The following is a 27681-nucleotide window of genomic DNA, read 5'->3' on the forward strand; positions in this document are numbered from 1 at the left end:
CAGATTATGTGTAAGTTATTACTGCATGGTTAGAGCCAGGTCACTGTAAATAGCAGGTTATTAACAGAAGGGCCACCAGGACATTTGGGGCAGCAGCCCTAGTTGTGCCTGGTTAAGACAGGCTGCGCCAGGACAGGGAGAACAGCTCGATCAATGCTTGTAGCACATGTGCCCAGACAGATGGGCAGCAGAGGCTGCAGCTCACGGGCACTGTACAGAGCAGCCTTTGGCTCTGAGTGCTGAGCCAGCCTCCATCCAACCCGTGCTCCTGGAGTGCAGCTTGAATTGAACTGACCCTTTCCTCAGAGCTGCAGCATCAGGCTCCCTGTCACAGGCTGAACAGGAACTGTGGTTGAGTGGAAACACATGGCACCTTTCTTCCTTAAAGAAAATCATAATTGATCGCAGTCTTTATTTTATCATCTTACTGACACATCTTGGATTACAACTGGATGTGCTGCCTCACCTGGGAAAAAGGCAGCATGACAGCATTCCAAATCCCAGGGCTAATCTTTGGGCCCCTTGCTGCACAGTGTGAGCTTCTGGCACCTTCCCAGCACAGCAACGTTTTTGCCTTTGGGCATCTAACGTTTAGTACCCAGCCACAGCAACAGATGCAACACTACCACCCAGCACCCAAGAAAGCCGGCACACTGGGCAGGGAGGCTGCTTGAGCAGGCACAAAGAAACACTTTCCATCCACTCCAGCCCAAGAGAATGAAAGGCAAGGATTTTTCCTGGACTCAGGAGCTTGTGGCTGTAATTTTCAATTAGGTTCATAAACACTTCACCTGCAAAAGAGGAGATAGCCTTGCTTCCTTTCAGCCAGTTATAAGAACATTTGCTTCAGGGAAGCCGAATCCGTTCTTTACCTCAGGGGACTAAAACTCACTTCTCTGTGTTTGAAGAAAGTAGCTTAGGTTCCAGATGCACCACAAGCACACTGAGCCCTGTAATTGGCAAGGCCTCTGGGGGCATTTTTACTTCCTAAGAAAGAGATAGGGAGCATGTTTTTCTGAACCCCTCTTCACAACACTGCTTGTCTTGCATTCACAGTGGTGTGGCAAAGCTGCAGCTTAGCCTTCTATGTTAATATTTTTAAGTAAATTCTGAAATAATCTTGAAGGGTAACTCAAACTGAGTTGCATACTGGGAAGCTACTTATTAAAGGAAGTAATCTCAATTCTTTCACTGATGCCTAAAACAGCTGTGCTCAGTAAACACTTGAAATTGAAAATGGTGAAGCACATTTAAAGGCAAACCTGAAATTACTACAAATCATTATGGGCATATGGTGGTGTCCTCCCAAACCATTCGACCACTATATACCTACTTTACTAGATATATTTACAACCCATAAACTGGAAGTTGTTTCTGACCTGACATTATTTCAAACTGCAGCTAGTCAGGCAGAAGCTGACTGAAGAGGAACAAACCTGACAGATTTACCCCTGCACAAGTTTATTGATTTGCAAAGAAAAGATGCACAGAAAAGTCTAAATGTATTTATAGCATGTATCCTTTAAGACAGTGATTATCATTCTGACCCTTTTTTTCTGATGAGCACATGGCTAACATCATGCTGAGCAATACCTGTTACAGGTACGCAAGTCACAGTAGCAGAGGAAAATATTGCTAATAAGAGAACCTACCAAGTATTAAACATTCATTTTCACAGAAGGAATAAAGTGCATATTCACAGTTCCTTTTAGCTGTAAAAGAAAAAAAATTACCTTTTTGGTTAAAATCTGATGCAAATTTTCCCCTTAAAAAAAAAAAAAAGTTCAGTTGATACTGTCACACAAAAATAGACACTTCAAGGTTATGAACAAACTAAGTTTAATCTAAACCTAGTTTACAATTGCATCAGATGAAGAACAGTTTCAATCTTTCCAGTCAACAAATGTGGCAGAAGCTATGTCTGTGTCAGCAAGTAATTCAATATGAGAGGAGTGAATCCACAGAATCGAACAGTTGATGCAACTTCTATACCTACAGTATTTACAGTCTGGAAATGTGAAGGCCCAGTTTTGTCTGAAGCTCCAGACATCCTCAATACATAAGTAGGTGGCTTCAAGCTGCCTGAAAGAAACCACTGCTATGGACTCAGGTCACCATTCAGAGCTGGAGGGCACCTGGTGCACACTCAGAGCCCAGGTCCCTGTTCTGAGTTCTCCAAAAGGAAGTGAATTCAAGAGCACCAAAACGGCTTTGAGAGCCAAACCAGTCTGTGGAAAGTGGGGATAAGAGAGGGATTTCCAAACTGCATAAACTACATTGCTGCCATAGATGCAGCTGGAGCCCTCCCCAAAGAGAACGTATCTCTCAGGATGTTCAGCCTCACACAATGCTTTTAATCCTGGCTGAGTGACCATTTACTAATGAACTGCGTCGCAGTGTTCCCAGTGGAACCAGATGGCAGAATTGTTATCAGCACGTAGAGCAGTAAGCAGCAGTAGCCAGGTAATCAAAATTACAATGATTTTGAAGTTTCATTCTATCCACAGTATGCATTTTAAGACAGACATACAAAAACGGGCTGCTCAGGAAAACCTGAAAGCAGAATTGCCACTCCTGTTGCAGATGTTCACAAAGAACAGCCGCTTACTTGCAGAAGTTAAAAATTCCTTCATATAAAGGGGCACTAAGATGCATAAGATGTAATACATTTCAAAAACACAAGCATTTTACAAGTCCATTTTACAAGCCATAATGTCTATTACATCAAGATTGAACAATACAAAGCTTGTCTTTATATTTAAAAATAGAATATAAACAAATAGTAGTTCACATTAAGACAATTGCCACAGCAAAATTTCTCAGAGAAAGTGCTTTACCTACAGAAAATACCCTAAAGCCTACCAAGCAAGCTCTAAAATTCTCCAACTTAAAAGTGGCAGGGATAGAAACAAAAGTGCAAAGTGACTTCCAAAACTTTGCTAGAAATCAAGAACTCCAAATGTGCCATGTACCTCAGCTGACAGTCAGGTCAGCTTCATCTGGGGAGTCATTACCCCTAAATATGATACAGCACACCATTTTTAAAAAGTAACAGAATAGTTGATTTACTTACAAATGGCTTTATTGAAGCTATAACTTAATAAATTTGATGTTCAAGGTGTAAAGTTGTCTCACAGACTAAAAATTAACACAAGAAAAAACATAAGTAATACAGATCTACTTATGTTATCCAACTGGTAGAATTGAACCTGAAAGAAGCAATTATTTCAAGATAAGGAATTAAGACTATCACAGGACTGAATAAATGGAGAGGGAAATACAGTAATAGAGTACTTCACAGTAAAATACCTCTTTATTAGGAATATATTTAAAACTAGCTCTTTATTTCAGGTAAGAAAAATAGCATTCTGACTTTTAGTCAGTGCTGATTCTGGTCATATGCAACATTCTAAACAGCTAGAAAAGTTATTTGCACTGCTGTTGCCCATTAACAATTCTCCTAACTGTTCATTCACTGCCTTTTTATTTTTACCTCGTTCTTAAATACACTGGAAGAAATTCTTCAAATAGGGTTTGTATTTAGATCTTAGTTAAGACTGACAGACTGACTTGACAGTGACTCAGCATTTGTTACTAGCTCACATGCAGCTTTTATGAGCTAATTTGAAAAGAACAACATGGTTCAGGAGCTGAACTACAAAGATAATTGAGAGGGCAACTATCCAGGAAGACTGCGGTAGAACAAATCCCACTCTTCTACTATACAGTTTAGTACTGTAAAGTAGCAGCAGTTTCAAGAACTTCTATACCTCTGTGTAAGAGAGCACTGAAGAACAGAATATTGGGATATTGCTATTGAAATTCAAACAGCAAACTACTTCATATGTACATTTTTATACCCAGTACAAGTCTAGACTCTTTCTCTTGCTATGCTGTAATTTAACAGTTTAAGGTAATTTGTAAGATCATGCTGTAAACAAAGACATAAAACCTTTGTGTAAGCTTTACTGGTTTAGGAGTGTGTATAAACATCTGCCTTGTAAAAAATAAAGAGCTGTTTAACTTTCCATCATGAGCATATAAGTAGGTAGCATATTGTAAAACAAGTTTTTATCCAATTAAAAATGAAATCTATGCATGTTATGGAAGTGTTATAAAGCATTTGTAACGAAGTCTGTGTTTTTAGATACCTGACATCCATTTTCAAAATGAGATATATCAGACAGGGAAAGTATTCTCCAGACAAATGTATTAGTTTTCGGTCTTGGAATTTCTTCTATCCTCTGTAGTCAATATGAAGCCGAAATACATCTGTTTTAAGTAGATTTCCATATGCAGATGTTTTTTAAATGCAGATGAAAACGATAATGATATTACAATCCCTAAATACACAAGTTTGTGGCTGTTTTAAGCAGAATTTAAAAAATATTTAGAAACACCAAAAATCGGCTATATCAGGAAACAATCTGATACTCAAATAAATAGAAAATTTGCGTTTTAATGTCACATTGAATTTTAGTACATTTCAATCCAAGAAAAAAATAAACAGACATAGTAATGAGTACAGGATTATATATATTACAATATGCCTTGTTATAATACATTTGTAGCTTTATGAAAAAAAAACCTGGAGGGCAGATGGAGTTTGAGCTCATTTGAGTAACTGTCAGAAAAAAGCATTAAATGCATTTCTGGAGTAAGTACTTTTATTTAATTTCAAAACCTCAAAACAGCATTAGACCTTGGCCTTTTCTTTAAAAAAAAAAAAAAAATTAGCTACCATGGGGCTAGCTAAGCATGTCCTCTGACAGGTTTAAATGATACAGAAAATGCTTTTCCCAATTTTACATACAATGAAAGGACAGATGATTTCAAAACCAGCACCTGTGGCTAACTCCATGTTGACCTTGACCTAGAAATGCATATTATTGATCTCCACAAGGAATCCAGCAAATTTTTCAAGTTGTCCATTTCACATGAAAGCAAGAGGAAGGGTTATCATATGCAAAAATATTTTTTCCAACTGTTCTTAATGTGTAATTGAAAACTAAAGGCATGGTCTCTTCATTATAAAAAAATAAAGGTACAACGGAAATTCTAAAGGAAGATATTCAGCTATAGTGAAGTTGCAACCCTCTGAAAGGAAGGAAAAAGAAAAAAAAGTTAATTAGCTAAGCTTTGTGCTCTAACCAAACTACTTACAGTGATTTTCAATGGCAAAAGCCCATGCTGACTGGGTGATTTGACAGTTCCAAATATTTTTTGTAATAATTTTTATTTGTATACAAGGACACTAAAATGATCCAGTCATGCAATGTTCACTTTAAGCATTCTGCATCTCTTTTCCAATCTTATAACTAAGGATCTTGTTCCAGTCAATCTTGGTGCGGGTAACTGGCAACTGTCGACGTAAGGCCTTGAAAGTAGTGTCCGACATAGTCTGATAGTTCTCACTGATAGCAGTCTGTCAAACACAAAGTCACACAGAACAGACATGTGAAGAACAGAACTAGGATGCCATATAAACATTCAGTGACTCTGAGGCCTGCTACCTCTTAAACAGGCTTAATAAAAACATGCTAAATTGAAATAATATTTAATGAAGAAAAGCTGCTAGATACAGATTGAGACTCTGTGAAGAAAATTAGTGAGACATGTAATAAACCTGGCCATAGCCAAGGTGTTTCAGCAAACCAAAGTGTGGTTAATCAGCAGCATGAATAAAATGCTGATCACAGTTAGCTTATACATCATTAATTCCACATAGGAAAGTCTTCTACTGTCTTTCCTGTGGGGATGCTAAAGTCAGTCCACAACACATCATGTGAACTTGAATATAATGCATACAATAGATACTTCAAACATTTTTATTAAAGAGTATTTCTTTCAAACTCACAGAACACGATGTCTGAAATTTACCTTATATTCAAGGCCTGAATGAATGTGTATCCAGTTCTGCAGAGAGTATCCAGAACAGTTACACTTTCCTAACTTTGAAATGACTAACTGAAGTAGGTAATGCCTATAGTCGTATTTAGCAAAGCTGTCTAACAGAGTCGCCTCTGAACAGAATCTGTACAAAAATTCCACCTAGGGAATGCACTAATGCTTTAAGACACCAGAATTGCTGAAACTTAATCATGCAAGGAACTTTTCCACTCTCAGAAAATTACTTCTGTTGTAATGTTAAGCACAATCACCAGAAGGTATGAAAAGGCAAGACAGAGTTCACAGCAGCACGTAATCTATTTAAATGGTCTTGCATTATCTTGCTAGTTATAGAATACTAGCTTTGGTTGAGTATATGGTAATGCTATAAATATGAGTATGAATACAGTATTTGTTTCCAACATACCTGATATTCATTTTCTGCAGCCTCTACAATTTTTATAAATTCCTTTGCTGTCTGGGCTTCATTCTAGGAAAAAACCATTTGAATTAGGTCTGATATACAGCATAATTCTAGGACCAGCTGGATTATGTTCTTCCTATAGTTATGAGTGATTTCAGACTCAATGAGAACACTTGACTGTTCAGTGGCTAAATCAAAACTGAACACTCATCCAAAAGGCATATCCCATATGATGATGATAGAAAAATAAAATCAAACTGTTACAAGCATAAAGATTGCCATGAAACTCATTAACATATTTTGATTAAGAATTCTATGGTACAATAAAAAGACAGATGGAACAGATCAACATTTGGAAATATGACAATGCCCACCAAAGTCTCTAAAAACATGCCAAGTACAGATAACAACATTATCAATGCTACATTTCCAGTACAAATTCAAGAAAACTTCAAGAACATCAGCTAACCCAGAAGTTATAGTAGAATATAACCATGAAACCAAAACAGATTTGTTCACCAGTAAACATTCTGAATCTGGAGACTAAGCGGAAGAAAACACTAGGCTTTATATACCTGGTATTCTAAAACTATCCCCAAATACCTCTTGCAAAAATGAAGGTGCAAATTTCATCATGACTGGTAAGGGTGAGGTCAGAAAAAAAACTGTTTAAGGATGCCAGTGGGTGTTTTGTTTAAAAATAAAATATGCCCCATCAGTCAATCTGGAGGCAAATTAGCTGAAGTGCTTAAACGAAGTCCCCAGAAGGAAGTGAGGGTTCATGAATTTCCAAACTTCCAACTTAGTATTGGAGACATTCCTAAGTGTGCTTTTGAGGAAGCTGTTTAAAGTTAGGAGTGTTCTTGTCCCATGTAATCCCTCATTCCTGCAAAGACATGGAGAAAACTCTGACAGCTTCAATCATAACTGGTACAAAGTTTCAGTGAAACTGCACCTAATAGCTGTGGAAGTGCTCCTGGACACTGCAAGAGACATGAAGGAGAAGGCAGAGACAAAGTAGATGAAAAAATGAAAAGGTTTTGACTTTTTAGTGAACTGAGGAAATACTTTCAAAGGCTCTGCCAATGAAAGGAAAAATTCAGAGATATGTGGTTTTATTTGTCTCAGAGGAAAACAAGGGATAAGAGAATAACCTTCAGCAAGATTATTCACAACTCTAGCAGCAAGAGAACTCTTCAGTCATTTATTTCTGTTGTGCCTGTTAATAGTTTTAAAATCGGTTCTCTGATAAACAACAAAAAAGAGGAGTCATTGAGGCTCCTTTTAATCTACCTACCATTTCTTCTGTGTGAAGTAAGAACTCGTACAGCCTCTGCCCTCTATGAAGCTCAAAGCCAAGGTTAAAAACTGGTAACCAGTAGCATACTTGCTTTTGTTTTAGCTGAGTTATGTAAAAGATGTTTTCCCACTCATCAGTCTGCTGCTACTTTAGTGAATTGCAAAACAGGATTAAGTTTCTTCTCAATAGCAAGTGAAGCAAAAACTATTGAAAGCAAAACTGCATCCACATAACCTTCCGTGAAGCAACTCTTATTTGAATGAAAGACTAAATAGATCCCTCTGCTCTGGGGGGTCAGAAGTAATTTTATATCTACAGCTCGAGAAGTGTTATCAGTTGGCACCACATTCTATCATTTTTTATGGTACTGTTGCAACTGAAAAACCAACAAGCCTTGCTTTATACTAACAAACAATGTTCTTTACTGATGAATTGACCTATTGAGCCAAATTGGCCACTGCTAGTCATTATCATTAAAATACTTGTACTGTTAACTTTTACAATTTCTCTTTGCCAGTTTAACCTCACTATCTTAAATTCTATTAAAAACACTCCAACAGAAAATCTTGTTGTTTTTAAACACAGCTATAGACATGTTATTTCAGAAGAAGTAGCTGTTCATGGTGGAACATTATCAATCCTTAAAAGATATATCTGGTAATATTTCCAAACAACTTTTATTTCTATTGTTTGCTCCTCATTACTATAATAATCTATTTGGTAAGAAGTTGAAAAAAATGATGCTTTAAATATAAAATGTGTTATGATTCTCAAGTTGAAGTATCTCTGAAAGGGCTTTTTGTACAGAACAGCAAGACACTGACAGCAGCAGTTACAGATGGAGAAAATGAAGGGAAAATACCCACTACTGCTTCTCAGCTGGTACCATTTGTTTACTATTTTAGCATATTGGTCCTTCTTCCAGCAAGCAAAGGAGGCAGTGTCCTAGAGATTGTACTACTAAAGTCAGTTGCTTTAACTCAAACCTCCTTCATATTCAAAAATTAATTCTATAGGTCACTCTGCAGACCAAAGCTTAAATAAAGCGCAGGAAGACTGACAACAAGCTAATTAATGCTTTAAAATCAAAGTTAATGTAGCTTATATAAGCCACATGCAAGCATACGTTAATATTTTTTTACTTTTTAAAAAAAAATACTAGCTACATATTAGGCAGAAGTAGTAAATATTACATATAAAGTATTTGTAAATTTGAACATTAATTCCCATACATATAGAAGAACAGACTTCTCAAACCTCTGAGCTTTTTAAAGCTTGCTTCTATTTTTAAATCAAAAAGTCACTTTAATATACCCACTAAGTTTTTAAAGGTCACTTACAGACACTGTTAGAGAATCTTGTATGTCTTTATGGCTCACCAGCTGAACATTACCATCTTCGTAGTAGTGAACCTAGAGAAAATGAAACAAAGAATCTCATATTAAGTTTTACAAATCAACAACATACAGGAAATTCAAGTGTTGTGTTATTTATCACAGTAAGAAACCTATACAAATCAACCAAAACCACATACAGAATGTTACAGAACAAAAGCAAGTAGAAAAACCAAAATAAGGTAGAATTCACTATTTTAGAGGGGGAATACTGAAGAGGCTACTCTGGAAACATTTTTAAGCCTTAAGTACTATTAGCTTACTATTAGTACTTAAGTACTATAGCCTTAAGTACTATTCCAAGCAAAGAAGTTTAGGTTTCACTAACATCATGAAAACAACACTTTATTTATGTGACCTTACTAGAAACCCTTGAAATGAATAGACTAGACTATTCTAAATGGTGAAGATATACTTAAAATTAGAATAGTTTTGTGAAGGTTTCACAATACTGTGAGGTTTTTCTGCTTCCCCAAACTGTTTTCTAAGATAGTGCAACATTAAGCTTCCCTTTCTAGCTCTCCTTGGATTTGATATTTTCCTCTATAGATAGGGCTCATAACAAAAGCTGGTATTTATCTAGACAAAGCAGTTCCCAAGGTTAGATAGCAAAGCCGAATGAAAGAATTTATTCTTGAAATGCTGTATCTACATAATAGCTTCCTTGATTATTTTGCAGGAGACCACTAAAACTACTCAAGCTAACTTTAGTACTTTTAAATTCAGGGACAGATAAGAAAACATTTAGTTCCTAATAAAACTGTTGGAAAACTTAAAAATCAGGAAGCACATATAAAACTACGTGTGATCATTAACAATAATTGATATAGAAGTTGTGCAGGTCACTGGCATTTAAATAAGCACCTTTGAAGATTTTTTTACAATTTTGATAAAGTCAAGATAGTCAACACAGCTGATGTTATGAGAAAATGAAACATTTGTGTGTCACCCTATTAGACAACATAACATTATAATTTTGAGATTAATGCACAATAGTATAATTTCCTATGCATTATGACCATAAGTGCAAAAGACCCTCAGCTTCATAAATAACAGAAAAAAAATGACACACAGTAAGACAGCTGTAATACCACACAAAGGAAAGTTTTCCTATATGAGTAAAACATTATTGCCTATGGTTCATCTTACACGATTATTTTGCTTATTGTCAAATACTTGTTTTTTAACAAAAGGCGTCAACCTAACCACAGAAGAAGTTTCTTTTCAAATCAAACATTGCTGGGTAAAACCTCTGCCAGTCTTTTTCAATCCATTTTCTGAAAGATGAGAAGTGCTTACTCAGTGCACAATTCTAAGAATTCCCAATGAAGCAGCAGAACCCAAAGCAATGTAAGTATTCTCCCTTGTCCATCATGATTCACTGCAGAGAGCCCAAACCTCCCCTGTGCTCTTAGGCCAACACCAGCACAAACATCTTATCTGTGTCACTGGGTCACATTCTTGGCAAACACTCAGACCTAAAAGCTTAACAGAGATGGAGAGTCAAATCCAATTCTGGGATGTGTTATATCTTAAACAAAATATGAGAAGTAACTGTTCTGTACTATACCTCACTGCTGACATCCTTCTAGAATGCTAGGTCTAGGTGCAGAAGACTACAAGAAAGAGGATGTTTATGAACAGAACCTCTTGGAAAGGTTAACTGAGGGATGAGAATAACAAATTATCTAAGAGATAAATTAGTAACCAGTACACTTATGAGTTGTTTTCCATCCAGTTGGACCATGTTAAATACCACAGGGACTTAGTTTTAGTAAAAGGCTCTGCTGTTGCTTTTCCCCTTAAATATAATTAAAGAAAATTACACAGAAGAGATTACAACAATTGAGAATCTCCTATATTAGAATTTATAACCAGAATAAAGAAAAAAGTAAGAAATTGTACAAATGATCTTAAAAATACTGAAGACACCTGAAGATAGCAGGTGATGTTGCAATTTCCCCAACTTATTAATAAAAGGTCTTATCAGAAACAGGGCAACAGTGTATTGCTGCCAAAGATTTTGCAAACAAGACTGAAATTTCAGTACTCTAAAATTTTACTAGTGCTGCACAGACTTCCTTTTCTAGAAAAATACTGTGCTCCTTAAAAAAAAAATTAAAGTACTTTTTTTGTTTCTTCTGAGAGGTGAAGACTGTGCACTCTCACATACACTGGAGAAATTGTATACCATTTCTAAAAATTTAAAACTGAGTTCAAAATTCTTTGATGAAACAAGTAGTTTCTACACAAGCAAAAAAGTAGAACTTTTCATCACTCTCCAGAACTTTAATAAATATAAATAATGACTTGATTAATTACGTGAAATAGTACTAAAAGACAAAATCATCTGGTGCCCAAATTGAAAAGCTGATTAGAACCTGAATAAATTCCTCATTCAGACTATTTTTTAGGCTGCTGCCCTAACCTTTCCAAGAATTAGGTGAACACCTGCTTCCTCGTTCTGGAAAACCTCTTAAGACATTTAACCAAAACTACATGCTGTGGAGAAAATGCCTGCTTTGTTGCAAGTTGGATTTAAGTGACAAAGTCTTGAGAAGCCTTGAAGTTGCTTAAGGGGCTGCTTACCATGACTGTTGTGATCTGGCAACGTACTAATGGCTGCTCACATTTTGACTACCATTCCAAATGTTACAGAACTGGCACTAGCATGGGAAAGCAGATTCAGGGTCCCCTTGCTTGGGTGAATCTGAACACAGCCACCACATCCTAAAATAACATCCTAGCCTCAGACTAGAAAAACATTCCTTTGCACCTTCCTTCTGCAGTCATCACTGAGCAGTAAGAACAAGCAAAACTCATGGGGGCACAAAAACAGCAAGAAAAAAAAGATTGACTCTGTCTCATTAAAAAAAATAAATGAAGTACTACACAGAAAGTCAGACTGCACTAAGTTTCCAGTCCTTGATCCCAGAAACTGCTTCAATAAACTGCTGCAATGTATGTGTACACATTCCAGGGAACCAATCCAGGAAGTCAAGTTTCCCTGCCTACCACATGACAGTCAGACTTCCTTTGGTCTCAAGACTTCTGTCTGCTTGGAATTCTTCATTTCTGAATGCCCTAAAGCCAACAGGAAAGCCAAATAATGAATGAAGAAAACAACAGATTCAAAAATTTCTATGGTGGAATTGCTGAAACCAAAGGTTTCTGAACAATAAGAAAACATGAAAAAGGCCTGTTATCAGTTAAAATGGAAAAAAAAAAAATCTGCTTCAGAAAGGGCCTACCCTAAGGAAAGGCTTGTCTCACTTCAAGAATTCAAGAAATAGGAAACCAAAGAGGAATATGCCTAGCAGAGGTGAATACACCTTCTCAAGTCCTCTGAATCATTACATTAAACACATATTTTATGTTTTTAAGGATTAGATAAATATGCAAATTAAGTCACTAACACTTAACTGAATGAGCATTGCTGCCTTTCTTATTGGGTCCCCATTTTCCCTTAATATATTTGATACACTGGCCTGAGTCTCCCTCGATAATGACTGGAGACTTAATAGCTCAGGACACAGCTTGAGATAAGCATACCTGAATTTTCAAGATGCCAGCCACTTGAGTGGTTGAGGGGGTGATTGTAAACTTCCATTCTGACCTCCAACGGCCATTCCTTAAAAAAAGCAATAAAACAGAAATTGAATGTCACCCCACTAGTTATGAAAAAAATCCCAACATACAACTGGTAGTCAAAGGAAACCAGAGAGTGAAACTTGCAGTGCAACTACACATGCAGAAAATCTTCCCCTAAAGATTCAGTCTCATAATCAATCAAGATCAGAACAGTTTCCCAAAACATTTAATCTCAGTTTTCACTGTGGACCAAGGAGATTTCTTATTAAGGAACTTTTAACAGTAGGACTTCTGGAAGTACCTAAAACATGCAGTGTTCTTCCTCTTTTGTAGTTAGGCACACACAGTCAGTATTTTGTTTCTAGGACCTGGGTGATGTCCTAGATCAGCCAAAGTCACACTTCACCTCAGGCTATCAAAAATTTGAATGGAAGGAACATTAAAGCAGCAAGACTTTCCTCTGTGTTTAACTGTAACTAGTTAACTTTAACTAGTAATTGTAACTGTAACTTTCAGCTCTTCCAGCATTTCCTTTCAGGACAACAATTTCCCTCCAGTTTCCTTCTACAAATTCAGAATCCTTGCCAAAATGCTTAAAGGGTGTTCCAAACACCCAGAAAACAGTATGGGGAGAGTACGGTGTAGTTTCACCTGATTTCTTTCCTGTAACCTAGACATCTTCTTATTTAGCTAGGAGGTTAGTGGATTAGGTTAGTACTACAGAGCTGTATTAAGAATGCAGTGCAGCTGTCCATAATTTGTCCTGTGTTTACACTTAAAGAAAGAAAAAAGTTGACACTATGAGTTCCAATCCGGCTAACGTTAGGTGTAGATTCCAGTGCATTCAACAAGGGGAGAGAAAAGACATAAAATATTAAAATTAACTGCTACTAATGAATCTATATAATTACACATCTTAGATAATAACAATGGTAACTCAACTATAAAGCCATTGGTCATTATTTCAGACAATATCCAACTTATCACTGAACATATAAACTAAGACAATTCAGAAGTTGACATTGCTAAGAAAACTGAAAGGGTTGCCCAACTCAGTGACATTAATACTACTAGTAGCCTTATAGACTGACCCACTGATTTTGAGAAACTTACGTGCTGGATTATACCTTAGGTACAATTCTAGTTTTTGAATGCCTGGGATTCAATGGCTAGCTAAAAGATTTGTTTGCTTCTCAGCTGCTCTGTGGTCCCTTGAAGTTAAGATGACTACAGTGCTTCTACTCTGGAATATCTTTTTTGTCCTTAAGTTGCTATTAAATAAAAAAATCAAAAATTCAAGTTCAGAAGCATTTTTCTGTAGGAAATGCTCTAAGGTGAGAACAATATCATTTTCTTATTTAGCTTGGCTGACTTAGAATGTTTGATCAGAGATTAACTTTCCTTTTCTTTCTTTAATAAGCCATCTATCCTACTACGTCGATAGTATTTCAAATAATCACAAAGTATTTTTCTTTAGCATATATTGGTTTGCTATCACCCAGCAAACTTACTCTCATAGTAGGCTGACAGACTTCTAAATGCCTAAAAAGCTGGAACACCTTGAGAATAAATATTGGCTGTGGCTTGGGCTGGATATCCAGCCATACAGCTGGATAACTGAGCAATCTGGTTAACTTGGAATCCATTCCTCCATCTCTAAATCTCCCAAGCCAGTATGCATTTATTACAACTCACTAAGAACAAGATTTAGAGTCTGACTACCCATTAAAAACACTTAAAAACATGGTCAATATTTACCCATAGATGCCCAACCATAACTTTAATAAAGAAAACTTTCAAGAAAGATTTTCTCCATCTATAAAAGGCTGCTGCATATCTGTTCCTCTTCTTTAAAGACTACAAAATAATTATTTGGAATATCAAAATTCATTCATATGTCCAAACTAAAAAGAAAACCAGTATTATTTCAAGTTACTTTTAACATTTGTACAAAACACGCACATTTAACTAGCCAAGTTTAAGTCAATAGGAAAAAATATTTATTAGCTATGCAAATTCAATAAAAATCAGTGTACTGGGCAAATAATTCAACTGATCCATACACATGCTGAAATTACTATGGATATGTAATTTCAAAATCAAAACCCAAAGATTTCTGTACTTCCATTCATTACCTGTGGGATTACTAATATAAATTGCAAGCAGATGCAAAATAGCAAACCAAATAATAGTGAAATACCTTTCTTCTGACAACTGCACATATAAGCTATCTTTAGGATATAACCTCCTTAACCATTCCTCATACTGTGATATTTTATGTCACCTCTGGCCAGCTTCCTGTACCGAGCTATCCAAAGTTCACTTCAGACTATGGAAAAAATCATTCAACCAAGTCCAGAAAAAAAAAAGAAAGCTGCAGTGTCATGGGGTCAGCAAAGCATAGTCTCAGAAGTGATGTTCTTGCAAAGGGGTGCTTACAGCTTCCTCTGTGACCTGACAGAACCTATCAGATGGCCAGTTTGAATATGAACAAATATTTAAGCCACTGAAAATTGTGACCACCTCTGTGATGCACACTTAAGAACAGACAACCCCCCCCCAGCTCTGTCTCATTTCCAGCACTGGAACAGGTGGCTGAGGGCCCCGTGCGGGGGCCAGTGGGCCCGGCCCATGCCCTGCTTGGGCCAGGCCAGGCCAGGCCATGGTCATCCTGGAGCCAATGGGCCTGTTCCAGCCATGGAACCCCCCCCCCAGCCCTGCTGTGGGCAGCCGGAGCGGCTCGGCTCCCCCTCTCCAGTGTGGCCAAGATTCAGCCAAAAGCTGCACCACTGTCCGGCAAAGATCATGCGAGCAACAGCGATAAGCGACATTCCAGCTGCAAGGCCTGGTGAGATTAACCCTTTTAGTGCTGTGAAGAGCTGAAAACCTGAGGGAGGAGAAAGAGGAGATGCTTAAAGCTGAAATTCTGTTGTAAAGCTATGATATATCAGAGTACCCGTTGTAATTTCATGAAGGCATGGGGGGTGGAGTGTTCAACTTGTACTTGTGAGCAAAAGCACCTGCGCTGAGATAGGCAGATGCTGAAACAGCTGTAATTTCATGAGAAGTTTGAACAGGGAGAGATGGAAGCAATGAGGACTTTTATTCCAAATGGAAAAGGAGAAGACCTCATCAGTTCCTAGAGATGCTCCCAGAGATAGTCCTAGAGATGAAGATGAGGAGGACCCTTTGCTCCCAGGGAAGGAGAAGGGCCTCTGCTCTTAGAGATAAAATGCTCCCAGAGATGGGTGAAGATAACTTTTGCTTCTGAACGGCTCAACCTTAAAATTGTACCCCAAAAAACTTCAGGAGTGGACCCTCAAAAGCAGTTGTAGGAAAAGCTGCAAGTTGTGGGAAGGGACTCACATGCGAGCAGAGAACCAACCCGGGCAGCTGTCTCGGTGTGATAATGTTTTCATAGCATGGGCAAGAGAGACTCCTCTTCCTAAATGGACTGAACAAGGTTATTATGGAAGTGGTAAACAGACTGAACATCTCAAGGGTTGTCTTTTTACATTGTCAGTGGGAGAAGGGAGAAAGGTGGGGGGGAGGAGAAGTGTTCTGAAGGTGTGTTTTTTTTTTTTTTTTTCCCCTGTTTTAGGTCTGTTAATAAACTTCTTTATATTCTTTCAAGTTTGGTGCCTGTTTTGCGTTTCTCCTAATTCTTATCTCAAAGAAGGTAAACAGCAATCAGTATTTTGGACCAAACCACTGCATGCAGTTTGTAAGAGTTTATTTCATCCAAAATCACCTTTTTCTGTCTTATCCCAAAATTAATCACTTAAGTCCCACTGTAAAGTGATTTTTGGTCACCTTCTTTCTCTGAGAAATTAAAACTAGAAGGAACTGGTTTTATTCTGTCAGTCACAAAGGAAGCAAAACAAGCCAAAACAACCATTTAGGGAGTACAGCCATGAGTACTGGTGTCAGTGCAATAAACAGGAAAATTGATCACATATGTCATATGTGTGATATGGAATTTTGCGAAGCTCTGCAAAGGAGATGCAGGCACACAGTCTGCCATTCTACTTACCACAAAGGAAGAGATTTCTGCAGTTTTGGCAGAAAAACTTGGGAGTAGGGTAGAGGGAGAAAAAGGTCCCATACAAGATATGCATCCACCTTCTTCTCTGAACTAAGGATTATCACTGTAATGGCACTTACTCAGTTAGCTGTATTTTACTGTCTGTGGATCCATACAAAAACTTACCAAAAATTCTTTGCTTGAAATTGATGGCTCTCTATGCACGCAATAATGGTTTGCTGTCCATCAATTGTTTTACCATACACCTTAATTAGGAAAAAAAAAAAAAGAAAGAAGCAAAAAAAAGAACAGAGTCAAAGTTTCAGCAGATCTTACTCAACTGCTTAGATGTCTGGTTCTACTGTTGTTATATAAACTGTAAAATTTCATTTTAGAACCATTATGGTTAGACATAATATTCCTGTACATGAAACATGAAAGTATTTATTACAATGCAGAAAAATCTAAGACTAAAAAACTTGAAGGTCAATCATCGTAACTAAATTTTATATATTGTGAACTCATTTTTCTGCCACTACAGGAATTTTAAGCCTATAGCAGTGACTACTGAGACAATATATATATAACCAGCTGGGTTTCAAACACCAGTTATTCTACCAACTATATGATGATTTAAACCCGTACAGAATAGCAAAAAGGTGACTAAAAGGGTGGGTTTAGTCCTCTATTCTGCTTTATGCCCCCAAATCAAATACTACTAAAAATTATCTCAGCAAACATACAATCTGGTTTCCTTTACAGGAACTGGAACTCATCTGCCTGCCTGGGAATCCAATTCAACCTGTTAACTTGGCAACTGATTTACTTTTTTTCCCGTAGTTAATTTTTCTGTCACATCAACATAAAGCACAGAACAGCTATCAGTAGATCAGTTTGCTGAGATTTAAATAGTCACAGGGCTCATAACAGCAAGTAAATGCTATTTTAGTCCAGACTAAGAGGTTTTATTTTAAGAAGCTATCAGAATCACCAATTCTGGTGGTAAGAATACGACACTTGGCTATATAGGAGATATGATGAAGCAAAACCAGTTTGCTTTACTAAGACAGTTTTGTCAGTAAAGCAAGCCAAGGCAGACATTTCTGTCTTATGGAATTTTTCTCCCCTTCTAAGCAACCAACCAGATAGCCAGGATCAGCAGGATCAACCTGCAGTAGTCCACAAAAGGTCTAAATGCTTTAAGAAATTTAAATAAAAATGTTTAAATACAGAAGTAAATCTTCACTATGACCTGCAGTAACCACCCACTAATAATCCAATAGCTGAAACATTAAATTTCTGAAGCTTTCACTCATTTCTCATGAATATCTGACAGGAATAAATTCTTTACAGTCAAAACTGCTTATCTTTCTGGTTTACAAATAGCTCCCTTTTAAAATTTTTATCTATGTATAGTGGTACAGTGGTTATGTAATTTAGCACTTACTGTGCAGACACCATTTGGATAGTGTTCCTTCACATATGCTTTCATTGCTGTTTCAACTGAATTTCTCCAGGACTCTATGGCATTTTCAACTTCATGGGGTCTAGGATCAGTAGCCTCCTTTCTTAAGTGATCAAATTTAAAAGAAATCTTGTTCTTGGGATCCAGAAATTTTCCATTTCCCAAATCACCATGCTCTGTTATCAAAACCTGTATTGTAAAATTTAAGTTTAAAATTTATATTTCATTTTAATATCTATTTATATTATATACAACTTATTTAATAATAAAAGTAGTTAATAACATTTGCTATTCAATAAAAACAAAAAAAATGCCATGCCAAATCTAATTATATCCTGCATTTAATGGGAGCTTAATCACATCCAAAGACTTACATTTTAAACAAAATATGCATATAGCAAGAGAGGAGAAGGTGACTATGACACACTACCTCAGAAAAAAAAAATCTTGAATCTTACCCTCTTACTGCAGCAAACAATGCAAGATAGAAATTCCTGTCTTCTACTACTAAAGATGGAGCAAATTGTTTTTACAGCTACAAAACACTCAATTCAGCCAATGTCGCAGACTAAAATTTCAAGCTCTTTAGGTACCCCTAAGTGATTAACTTATGGGACTGGTACTGGTACTACTGAAGGGGCACAATCTCTGTGTTTTGGTAGGGAAGATGCATTTCTTTTAATTTTCTTGCCAACAACTATTCCAATACCAGAACATCTTTAACAGTTTAAGGAAGACTGCAAGTATTTAATTATATTCATACCGGTTCGTCGTAACCGTCAATTTTTACAGGAGTAAACTGGTCCAAGTTGTACTGTGCAAATGCACTACAAGAGAAAAAAACCAACAAAATCAGGCACAATCTTTTTACTTAGTAGCAGTTAAGAAATCGAAATAATAGCTAATAATCTGGGCAATGATGCATTAAAAAATTTTATTAATGCTTTACCCTAGCATGCCAAAAAACTTGGAATCACTTTGGTTCACTTGGTGCTTGTATAACAGATTCCAACCAATCCTATTCAAAAATTTACATTCAGAAGTACCCTGATATAGATAAACACATAAGCTTTACAGTAACTCATAGAAACTGGAAGAACAGATAAAGTTTAAATTCCACAGGGGTCCAACCTACTAAGCCAGACATCTCCACTCTTACAGATGAAACTAATTTTGGCATGAAAGTACAGTAGGCATAATGTTCTGATATAGAAGTAGGGCCTAAGGAAGCAGTATCTTACAGATGTTCAAGTAACATCTACTGTGAAACAGAAAATGAAGTTGCTCTAATCATTAAACAATACAGATCTCTCCTCTGCCAAGAATTACATCTTGATTAAAGGTGCCCAACACACACAATAGGGTTTTACTTGCCAGGCACCCATCTTTTCAATGAACCGCTTTCTGATTACGCAAGTCCTACTGAAAAAACATTTGTTTTTATGCAACTGAGTATGTGACATCTGGTACTTACTGGGCTGCTCCTTCCCTGAGAAGATTGTCATTATTAAGCAGCAACCGAACATCTGAAAGGAGGTATTTACAACATATAAGTACAGCTTGCTCAGAAACTTGTTTCAGTCACATAACAAATGTCAACAGACTGTACAAAACAAAAAACCCAAACCACTCCATACCCACAGAGGTTACTAGGTAGGAAATTTATTGCTTCCTATTTTATAATTTTGACTGAACAAAATGAAAATAATAGTATAGAAATGGATCTCTTCCAAGACAATCTGGCAAATAGATATAAGCTGTATTCTACAGGCTGTAGGAATCTGTCAATCTAGTTTTTAGAGAAGCTCTGAATGAGAACAGCACAGAAATCTACTAAGTTTCCTTTAAAATGTATATTACCAACTCCCTCACACTGTATTATTGTTACTGTATTCTGGTAACACTGATACAGTATGTATTGAACTTACTATTTTTTAAGCCTTACCCTTTTTAGTCTCATTCCTTAATGACACTTACTAGGCAGAGGATTTTACATCACAACAGCATTTCTTCTACCATGATACAAGAAACATATGAATATAAAAAAAAAGTCAATACCATCCTCAGAATTACTTCATATTTGCTGTGCAGCAAATTTCTTATGTATTTGACTTTACTAGGCACTGTTTTAATAACAAGTTAATTCACTGCTCATTAACTAACCAATCATTAGTCTCGCTATACCATATTAAACCTCTTCTAAACATTCCTAAGTTATCATTAAAGTGAAAAAAACCAATCTGGAATATATTTAAGGTATTTTTTTCTTTAAAAACAAACAAGCAAACCCTCCTGGAATAAACCAAACTCCCCCACCCACACCAAAACACACTAGCCCAAAGGAAAAAACACCTCACATACTCAAAAAAACCCCCACAAAACCAGCCAAACAAACCCACAATTTACAGACTTGGAATCCAAAGCTTTCTCTCTCTTTATAAGAAGGCAGCCTGAATCTCACTGAACACTGGTCAGGCGTTTGTGAGCAAATGTTCGTTACGTGATTTCAATCTATTACTGTACTCTGTTATTGAGCAGGTAGTTGCAACTATGAATTAGCATAACAATAACGTTTATAAGCAGTACTACTCTAAGAAATATTAATAATCTTCAGAAAGCTGAGTTAATAACCTGCTCACTTCAAAAATGAAGCGCTAATTAATTTTAAATATTAATCAGCTGGCCACAGTTTAAGAACAAGGTACTTGTAAAAGCATTGCATTCTTTAATAACCTTAAGCTCTCTCCGGTCTGACACTGACTACAGGTTTAGTATACTAAATTTACTTCTTTACTTAAATAGCTTCAGAACCATTTGTACGCCACAACTATAAAGCATGCCTTTTTATATGATATGTATGCCCAAATATCTTGATGACAGACAAACAACAATTTTTAAAAAAAAGTAACATCTTAGGTAAAGTTCAGACAACAGTAGTTGAAAGCAGCTTATTTTAAGTTTCCTTTCAGTTTACCAATACACTCAGTAAAATGGAATGTGCCCAGAATTTAAAGGTTAGAAATGTTTGGAGAAGATTAATATTCTTTCCACAACTGGCATTAGGCAGTAGTCTTTTGTGTATTCAAGGTTAAGTATTTGTAATGATATTCCTTCTTAAAAAAAAAAGGACCATTTTAATTTTAGCCAGTTTAATTTTTGTTGAAAAATGTAACTGTTTATCAAAGATTAAAAAAAAGAGTACATGTCTTCTAAACAGAAACCCTTGTAACTGTTAATTCATGACTCATTGAAAACAGAGACAAAGCTCATTCTCACATCACAAAGAAAAGTAGTACTTTCCTTGCTTTGTATTTAAACTTCAAGCTGTCTTGTAACTGCAAAGCTTATCATGTCAAGCTACAAAACCATCCCTTATGGCAAGGGAGCTGCTATGATATAAGCTACATGAAATTCAGGAGAATAATCAGCAAAGCAATTTTGGATATAGATGCCTTAAATGAAAGGACAGAGCAGACAGATACTCACCATTGAACACCTCATTGAATTCCCCAGGAGGAGCATGAATTATGAATTTTGCTGCTATACGCACCTTAAATACAAAAACAATCATGTGGTTGTATATACTTGCATTCATTCCTATTCAAAGCAGTCATGCATTATGTAGGTTTAATAGCCAGACATGAAATTGTACAACTCCCACTGTTTCACATATTTGTTCACATTATTTTAATTACTTGGTCTTTATTAAAAACACAGAATATAAAGTTCCACCTCTTCAAACAGAATAGAGTGTATATGTTATGGAAGCAGATGGAGAAATTGAGTCACTCATGTTTTCTATTACTGGCTAACACGAAAAGATGGATATAACAAGATCAATAACATGTTCACAATCTATTTCAACTTTCAGTCCATGGATGCATGGGAATCAATACATAATCCAAGAGTCAAAATCCATGATGAAGATATATTTGATCTTCAAAGTTTCTCTTCTAATTTTACTACACATCATATGGTTCTGTACCTTTCAAAAGGTTCACAGTTAGACATAATTGAAAGATTAAAAACACTGCATAGACACTAAAGCATGTAATTTCACCACATCTACCTAAGATCTCTTAGTATCACAGTAGCAGCAGATAGAGCTTAAAAAAACCTTGAGATCTTAATTAGTAATTAATGGCCTTCAGCCACAACTTCTTGCAAAGAAAACACAGCATAAGCCAGTATTTCCACCAGAAGAATGCAAACGTGCCCTGACTTCCTCTCTCTTTCTGCTTGCACGAGCCCTGGTACAACAGCATAGTGAGCAAAATCAGGATAGTCATTGCTCTTTTTTTTTCAGACCAGGTCCCTGAGCCGGTTCACTGCACAGCTACAGACACATGTGCCTAACTAACTAAATATTGGTTCCCTAACTTAACCTTGCAAAAGTTCCTATCCTTTACAGTTATCCAAGTTCAGCAGACGCTTACAGCTCTCTTGCATCCTCGATATGATGTTGCTATTCAAATACAGGATACTACCTGAACCGGAGTTCCCCTTTCCAACACCTTCCATCGTGTTTCTATGGAATAAAGAGCTGGGAGATTCAATGTCTGGAAGCACTGTTTGAAATTAAGGTTTGTTTCAGAAGCACACATTCCATTAACAAATATCTAAAATTAACCAAAGAATGCTTTACATTTACACATTTCTTTGTATTGGAAACTACAAAAGAACTGTCTGAGCATGCTACAGCTCTTGGACTGACAAGAAAACAGCTTTTACAACTGAGGGTAGCAATACAAGTTAAACGGTCCTGGGAGAGCTCTTAGCTGCCTCATTAACAGTGTTCAACCCTCAGGAGATCCCATGTGACCAGCCCAGGCAGCTTTCAGATCACTAACAGCACACAGCCATTCAGACCTGGATAACGGAAACGGAAAAGTTGTCAGTTCCCAACTTTCTAACCTAAATGTTGCATTTTGGATTGCAGACAGCCTTTGTTTGCTACCTCATATACCTACCATCAGATCTCATCTTTCCATGTAAACATGAATTTGCATTATACTGACATAAATGCCACAGAGTTCACTCTTCTCAAAAGAGGCACAGAGAGGCAAGAGCATCTTCTTCTATGGCTACTTATTAAAGCAACCTGGATTGTCCCCTTTGAATTAAAAGAATGTAAACTCATCTGCATTACCAACATTATCCGAACCACCAATCTGCACACTCCTCTACCTCTCCTGCTGAAGTCAAGGCACTGCAGTCAGCTCAGCGCTCAAGCCAAAGTAATATAAACAATGTGAAATAAAGCTAACCTACGGTATTATTAATGTGTTCATGAAGAAATGGGGCAAGACAGGCTCCAAGGTTCTATCACCAGCACATTTTATCAAATGACCAGTTGTGCTGGTTTTGGCTGGGGCAGAACTAATTTTCTTAACAGTGGCTGGTAGGAGACTATGTTTTGGATTTGTGCTGAACACAGTGTTGATACTAGCTGTTTTTGTTGCTGCTGAGCAAGGCTTACACAGAGACAAGGCCTTTTCTACTTTTCATACTGACACACTGGCAAGGAAGTTGGGGGTGCATGGGAGGTTGGGAGGAGACACAGCTGGGACAGGTGATCCCAACTGACCAAGGGATATTCCAGACCATATCAAATCATGAGTGGGGGGAAGAAGGAGGAAGCTGGGTGGGGAGATTTTGGAGTGATGGCATTTGACCTCCCAAGTCACCACTACAGGTGAAAGGGCTCTGCTCTCCTGGAGATGGCTGAACATGGGAAGCAGTAAATTAATTCTCTGTTCAGCTTTGCATGCACGCACACCTTTTACTTTCCCTATTAAACTGTCTTTATCTCAACCAATAAGTTTTCCCACTTTTACCCTTCCGATTCTCTCCGCAATCCCACTAGTGGGATAGTGACTGAGTGTCTGCATGGGGCTTGGTGGCTGCCTGGGGTTAAACCATGACACCAATTAATAGGGTCAGGGATCAGACCGGAAGAGCAAGTATTTACTTGCGTGATTTCAGAATGACTATCACCAGGCTGACTCCAGCTCAAAATGAAGTAACACCATTTCTTGGTTCCTTGACTTCAGGTGAACTGGACTGCTTAACCCTGCCAAGGCCAGGATAGCTCTGGGCAAGCAGAGAAACAAGACTTAGAGACATCTGGAGTTGTGATCTAACAGGTCCATCTGTTTTGGGCTGGCAGCAGCTATAAAAGCAAAATTAAGCAAAATATGGGTACCCAAACTGCACTCTGAATGACCACATGCTTTAAACTGGTACATCTGTGAGACATTAGGTCTCTACTACTACCTCATTTTCAGCTGTTTTGGTAATGTAAATCTGGTTTTGCTTATTTTTTTCCACTATCGGTAAAAGCTATTCTTATCAGTCAGATTAGCTACACTATAAGTAATATTCATTCAAAAGCATTCAGTAATAATAGATGTCCTCAGGACAGACCAACCTAGACATTACTTTTTACAAGCATTTTACTAGTAAATTCAATTTCTCACTGATAGTTTTTCAGTGTGAAAATTCATCACAGATGACACTTTCTATAGAACAGATAAACACAATCCTGCAAATTTGCAATGAATATCTCATCAAGTATAAAGTATATTCGTGCTTACAAAAGCAAAAAACCTAACATGTTTTCAGAAGTTGAGAGCATGTCAGCTAAGACACTGTATTTTGCTAACCTGCATTTGTGAAGCCAATTTAAAAGGAATCCACTTTCCTTCAGCAGTTAAACTGAATTAACTTCTCTGTGATGAGTATCTGATAAAGCCGTTATTTCCCAATTCATACATACAGGAAGCCCATATAAAAGAATTAAATCCAGTAGTCTTACTTAACACATTAGAACTGAAAAGCACTTACAGATTTATTGCCACAGAATTTTTCCAGAAATAAATGCTCTAAAGGAGGCTTCTGTTTTTCAAACCCAGACTGATATTGAAGGATAAATGAATGCACTTCCATGAGCCTCTATAAGATGAAGATCTCCCCCTTTTGGCAGCAGAAAGCCTCTGGCTCAGCTATCACTTGGGGAAGCACAATTAAAACAAAAGGATAGTCCATATAAAATATGATGTTTATGAGCAACTACAAAAAAATAAATTAAAAATGCACACAACTTGTAATACAAAATGACAGGCAAAAAGCTAAACTGCACTTTAGTCAAACTGAGATAGAAAGTTATATCTGCTGAAAACAGTTTTAAGAAGACAAATCAATCAGGTGCATTACAGTTGCAACCAATGCTGATTATTCAATACACTGAGACTTTAAAAAATTGATTTGAGCAAGCCAAAACAGAAACATCATAATATCTAAAGAATCTAGACGACAAAACCTTTTTTCATTCAAGAGAACAGCACCTTTACACACAGTACAAGAAACTTATACATGTATCAGCAAGTAACAAAAAACTGTTACAGTTGAGTCTTCCTTCAGAAAACTCAAAGACCTAAAATACCTGAAGTTTCTCCACTTATTTCTGTAGTTACTCCCAAAACACTACCTAAAGTTTAAGACAGTGTTTTATTGACGTAGATTTGATTTACAGAGTTTTCAACTTCAAGTCTTCAGAATGGCAAGAAACTATAAACTTTAGACTTTACTAATCCTGAACATTTGATGACCAGCGGTTTACAAAAAACCAGCTTTTACCACAAGCCTATGTAAGTAACCATGCATTTACTATATTAAATTTCTTGACCCCCCAAAAAACCCATTTAAATGTGTTTTTATGAACCACGTCTTTGTGCAGGTTTGAGCATTAATTTGGACAAATCCTACAGAAGCTGAGAGCAAGTTAAAAAAAATATAAAAAAAGAATTCTGAAACACTAAGAAGGGAAGCATTCCCCACTGTAGCCACTTTCTTTATCTAGTTTTCACATTTACACCACTCTCAGTCTTGCTTAAATGGAAGTCTGGTCTCAGTAGGTAAGAGCTAGCAAGATTTACTTTCACACTTCAAGTGAAATGAAATGCTACCCATCACATCAGTTAAAAGTTTAACAAACCTACAAGCTTTTTGATTATAAAGTAAAGGTAAAAAATCCAGTAAGTAAGGTAAAAGTCCAGACAGAGAAGCCTAGCAAAAGAGAAAAGGACAGGTTTGTTGTATGTGATGAACAAGGTTATTAGGCATTATGCCCAATTCTTCATTCTGCTAGAGATTAAAGCAATTGGTCTATCAACAAATGCCTACACTCAGTCACAACAATATTTGCAGTTTTCAGAATACAAGCAAAGAGCAATGTAGTAACGTACAGAATGGTGACAGTTATGCTAAATCTGTCTTTTTTCCATACTTCTGCCTTTATTTCACAATTTAATTTTTCTCAATGCATGATACCCATCAGGTACATAGAGAAATCCTACTTCTCTATCTTTTCCAGCCTAAGACATTCTGAAGTTTATTTTATTTTTAAGAATAAAATAATAGCGACTTTTATTTAAGAAAAAAATACATAGCGACTTCAAATACCCCCAGATCACTCTTCCTGTTCCTGGCACACGAGAAGTGACACTGGTTGGAGAAGCCCGACCTTGCGTGCTGTATGTGCCTATATATGGTCAGGAATACGTGCTCCCACTGCAGAGCTCCGCAGTGCCACTGTCAGCTCCGCAAAGGCAGCTCGCTCCTCGGACTCTGCTAAGGTGCATCTAACAGTAACAGAGCCACTACTACTCTCCCTCTTTAATTTTTCTTTTCCCCCTTTTAACTGAACTGAAACACAGTAGCTAGGCACCCTGACAGCTCACTCCTTCAATCAACATCCACGCTCCACAGAAAACCATGCTGCTAGGCAAGATGCTGTGAAGCCACATACTCACCCTTACTCTTTCCTACACATCACTTATTTCAAATTCAGCTGAGAACTCTTTGCAGCTAGGAGACCCACCCTTCCTCTACACTCATAACAGGTTAAAGTTCACTGCTTCACAGCAATAAAAATGAAATAGTGAAGTAGATACTAAAAGCCCTTTTAACCTAACAAATTGCATTAAAACTGGGGGGCTGGGGGGAGGGGGAAGAGGGAGTGCGTTCAAAAGATTCCCACAATAATTTCCACTGAAAGACAACGTTGTTGCTAATCACAGAGGAATAAAAAGAGCTTCCCGAAGTCACTTTTATCAGTGTTACAGCAGGCTCAAAGCACTGTATATCATGCATTTACATTCTGGATTCCTGAGGGTACCCTTGCAATAACACACAATAAATCTCCTACTCACAGAAACCTGTGCTTGGCAAAAAAAGATGATGAGATATCACATCCAGAAGAGAGCTCCAGGAACAGTAGAGTCTAGAGAGCTCTGTTCCCAGTCATGGCCTCTGATGTAGCTCTTTTTGAAAACCTGTCTGCAGGCAACTAAACAAATGGCTTTGTCTTGACCCCCTTAACTCTGTTTACAGGTAGCTACAGGGTTTTCTCACAATTAGTTCATAGTTACATAAATATCACAGACTGATTTAAATGAGGGAAGTTTCAATTCTTTCAAGACCTGTAATTCACACTTAAAAGGGATACTGCTTGTACTCACTGGAGTGACACTGGACATAAGACTTACCTAGTTTTGTTTAGTTCTGAGTTTCATTCAAACTTGTGGCCTGAGT

The 27681-nt window shown here is 37.0% G+C and overlaps 1 protein-coding gene across 2 annotated transcripts in view; it reads right to left on the bottom strand.

The window, feature by feature from the left end:
- Positions 1-4439: 4439 nt before the first annotated feature.
- The window catches only part of CAPZA2 (capping actin protein of muscle Z-line subunit alpha 2), a 31011-nt gene continuing 7769 nt past the window's right edge, over positions 4440-27681 (bottom strand). Inside the window, exons 2-10 of one of the 2 annotated variants that reach the window (XM_068997000.1) lie at positions 21574-21637; positions 19562-19613; positions 18851-18914; positions 18070-18276; positions 16809-16888; positions 12560-12638; positions 8954-9025; positions 6317-6379; positions 4440-5425 (exon numbers count right to left, since the gene is read on the bottom strand). In XM_068997000.1, coding sequence (XP_068853101.1) covers positions 5285-5425; positions 6317-6379; positions 8954-9025; positions 12560-12638; positions 16809-16888; positions 18070-18276; positions 18851-18914; positions 19562-19613; positions 21574-21637 — 822 coding nt within the window. In that variant the 3' untranslated portion in view covers positions 4440-5284. Of the gene's footprint in view, positions 5426-6316; positions 6380-8953; positions 9026-12559; positions 12639-16808; positions 16889-18069; positions 18277-18850; positions 18915-19561; positions 19614-21573; positions 21683-27681 lie in introns of those variants that run through there. The other variant, XM_068996991.1, reaches the window with a different exon arrangement.

This window comes from Aphelocoma coerulescens, chromosome 1A (assembly GCF_041296385.1).
Source record: "Aphelocoma coerulescens isolate FSJ_1873_10779 chromosome 1A, UR_Acoe_1.0, whole genome shotgun sequence".
In the NCBI taxonomy this organism is placed as follows: domain Eukaryota; kingdom Metazoa; phylum Chordata; class Aves; order Passeriformes; family Corvidae; genus Aphelocoma; species Aphelocoma coerulescens.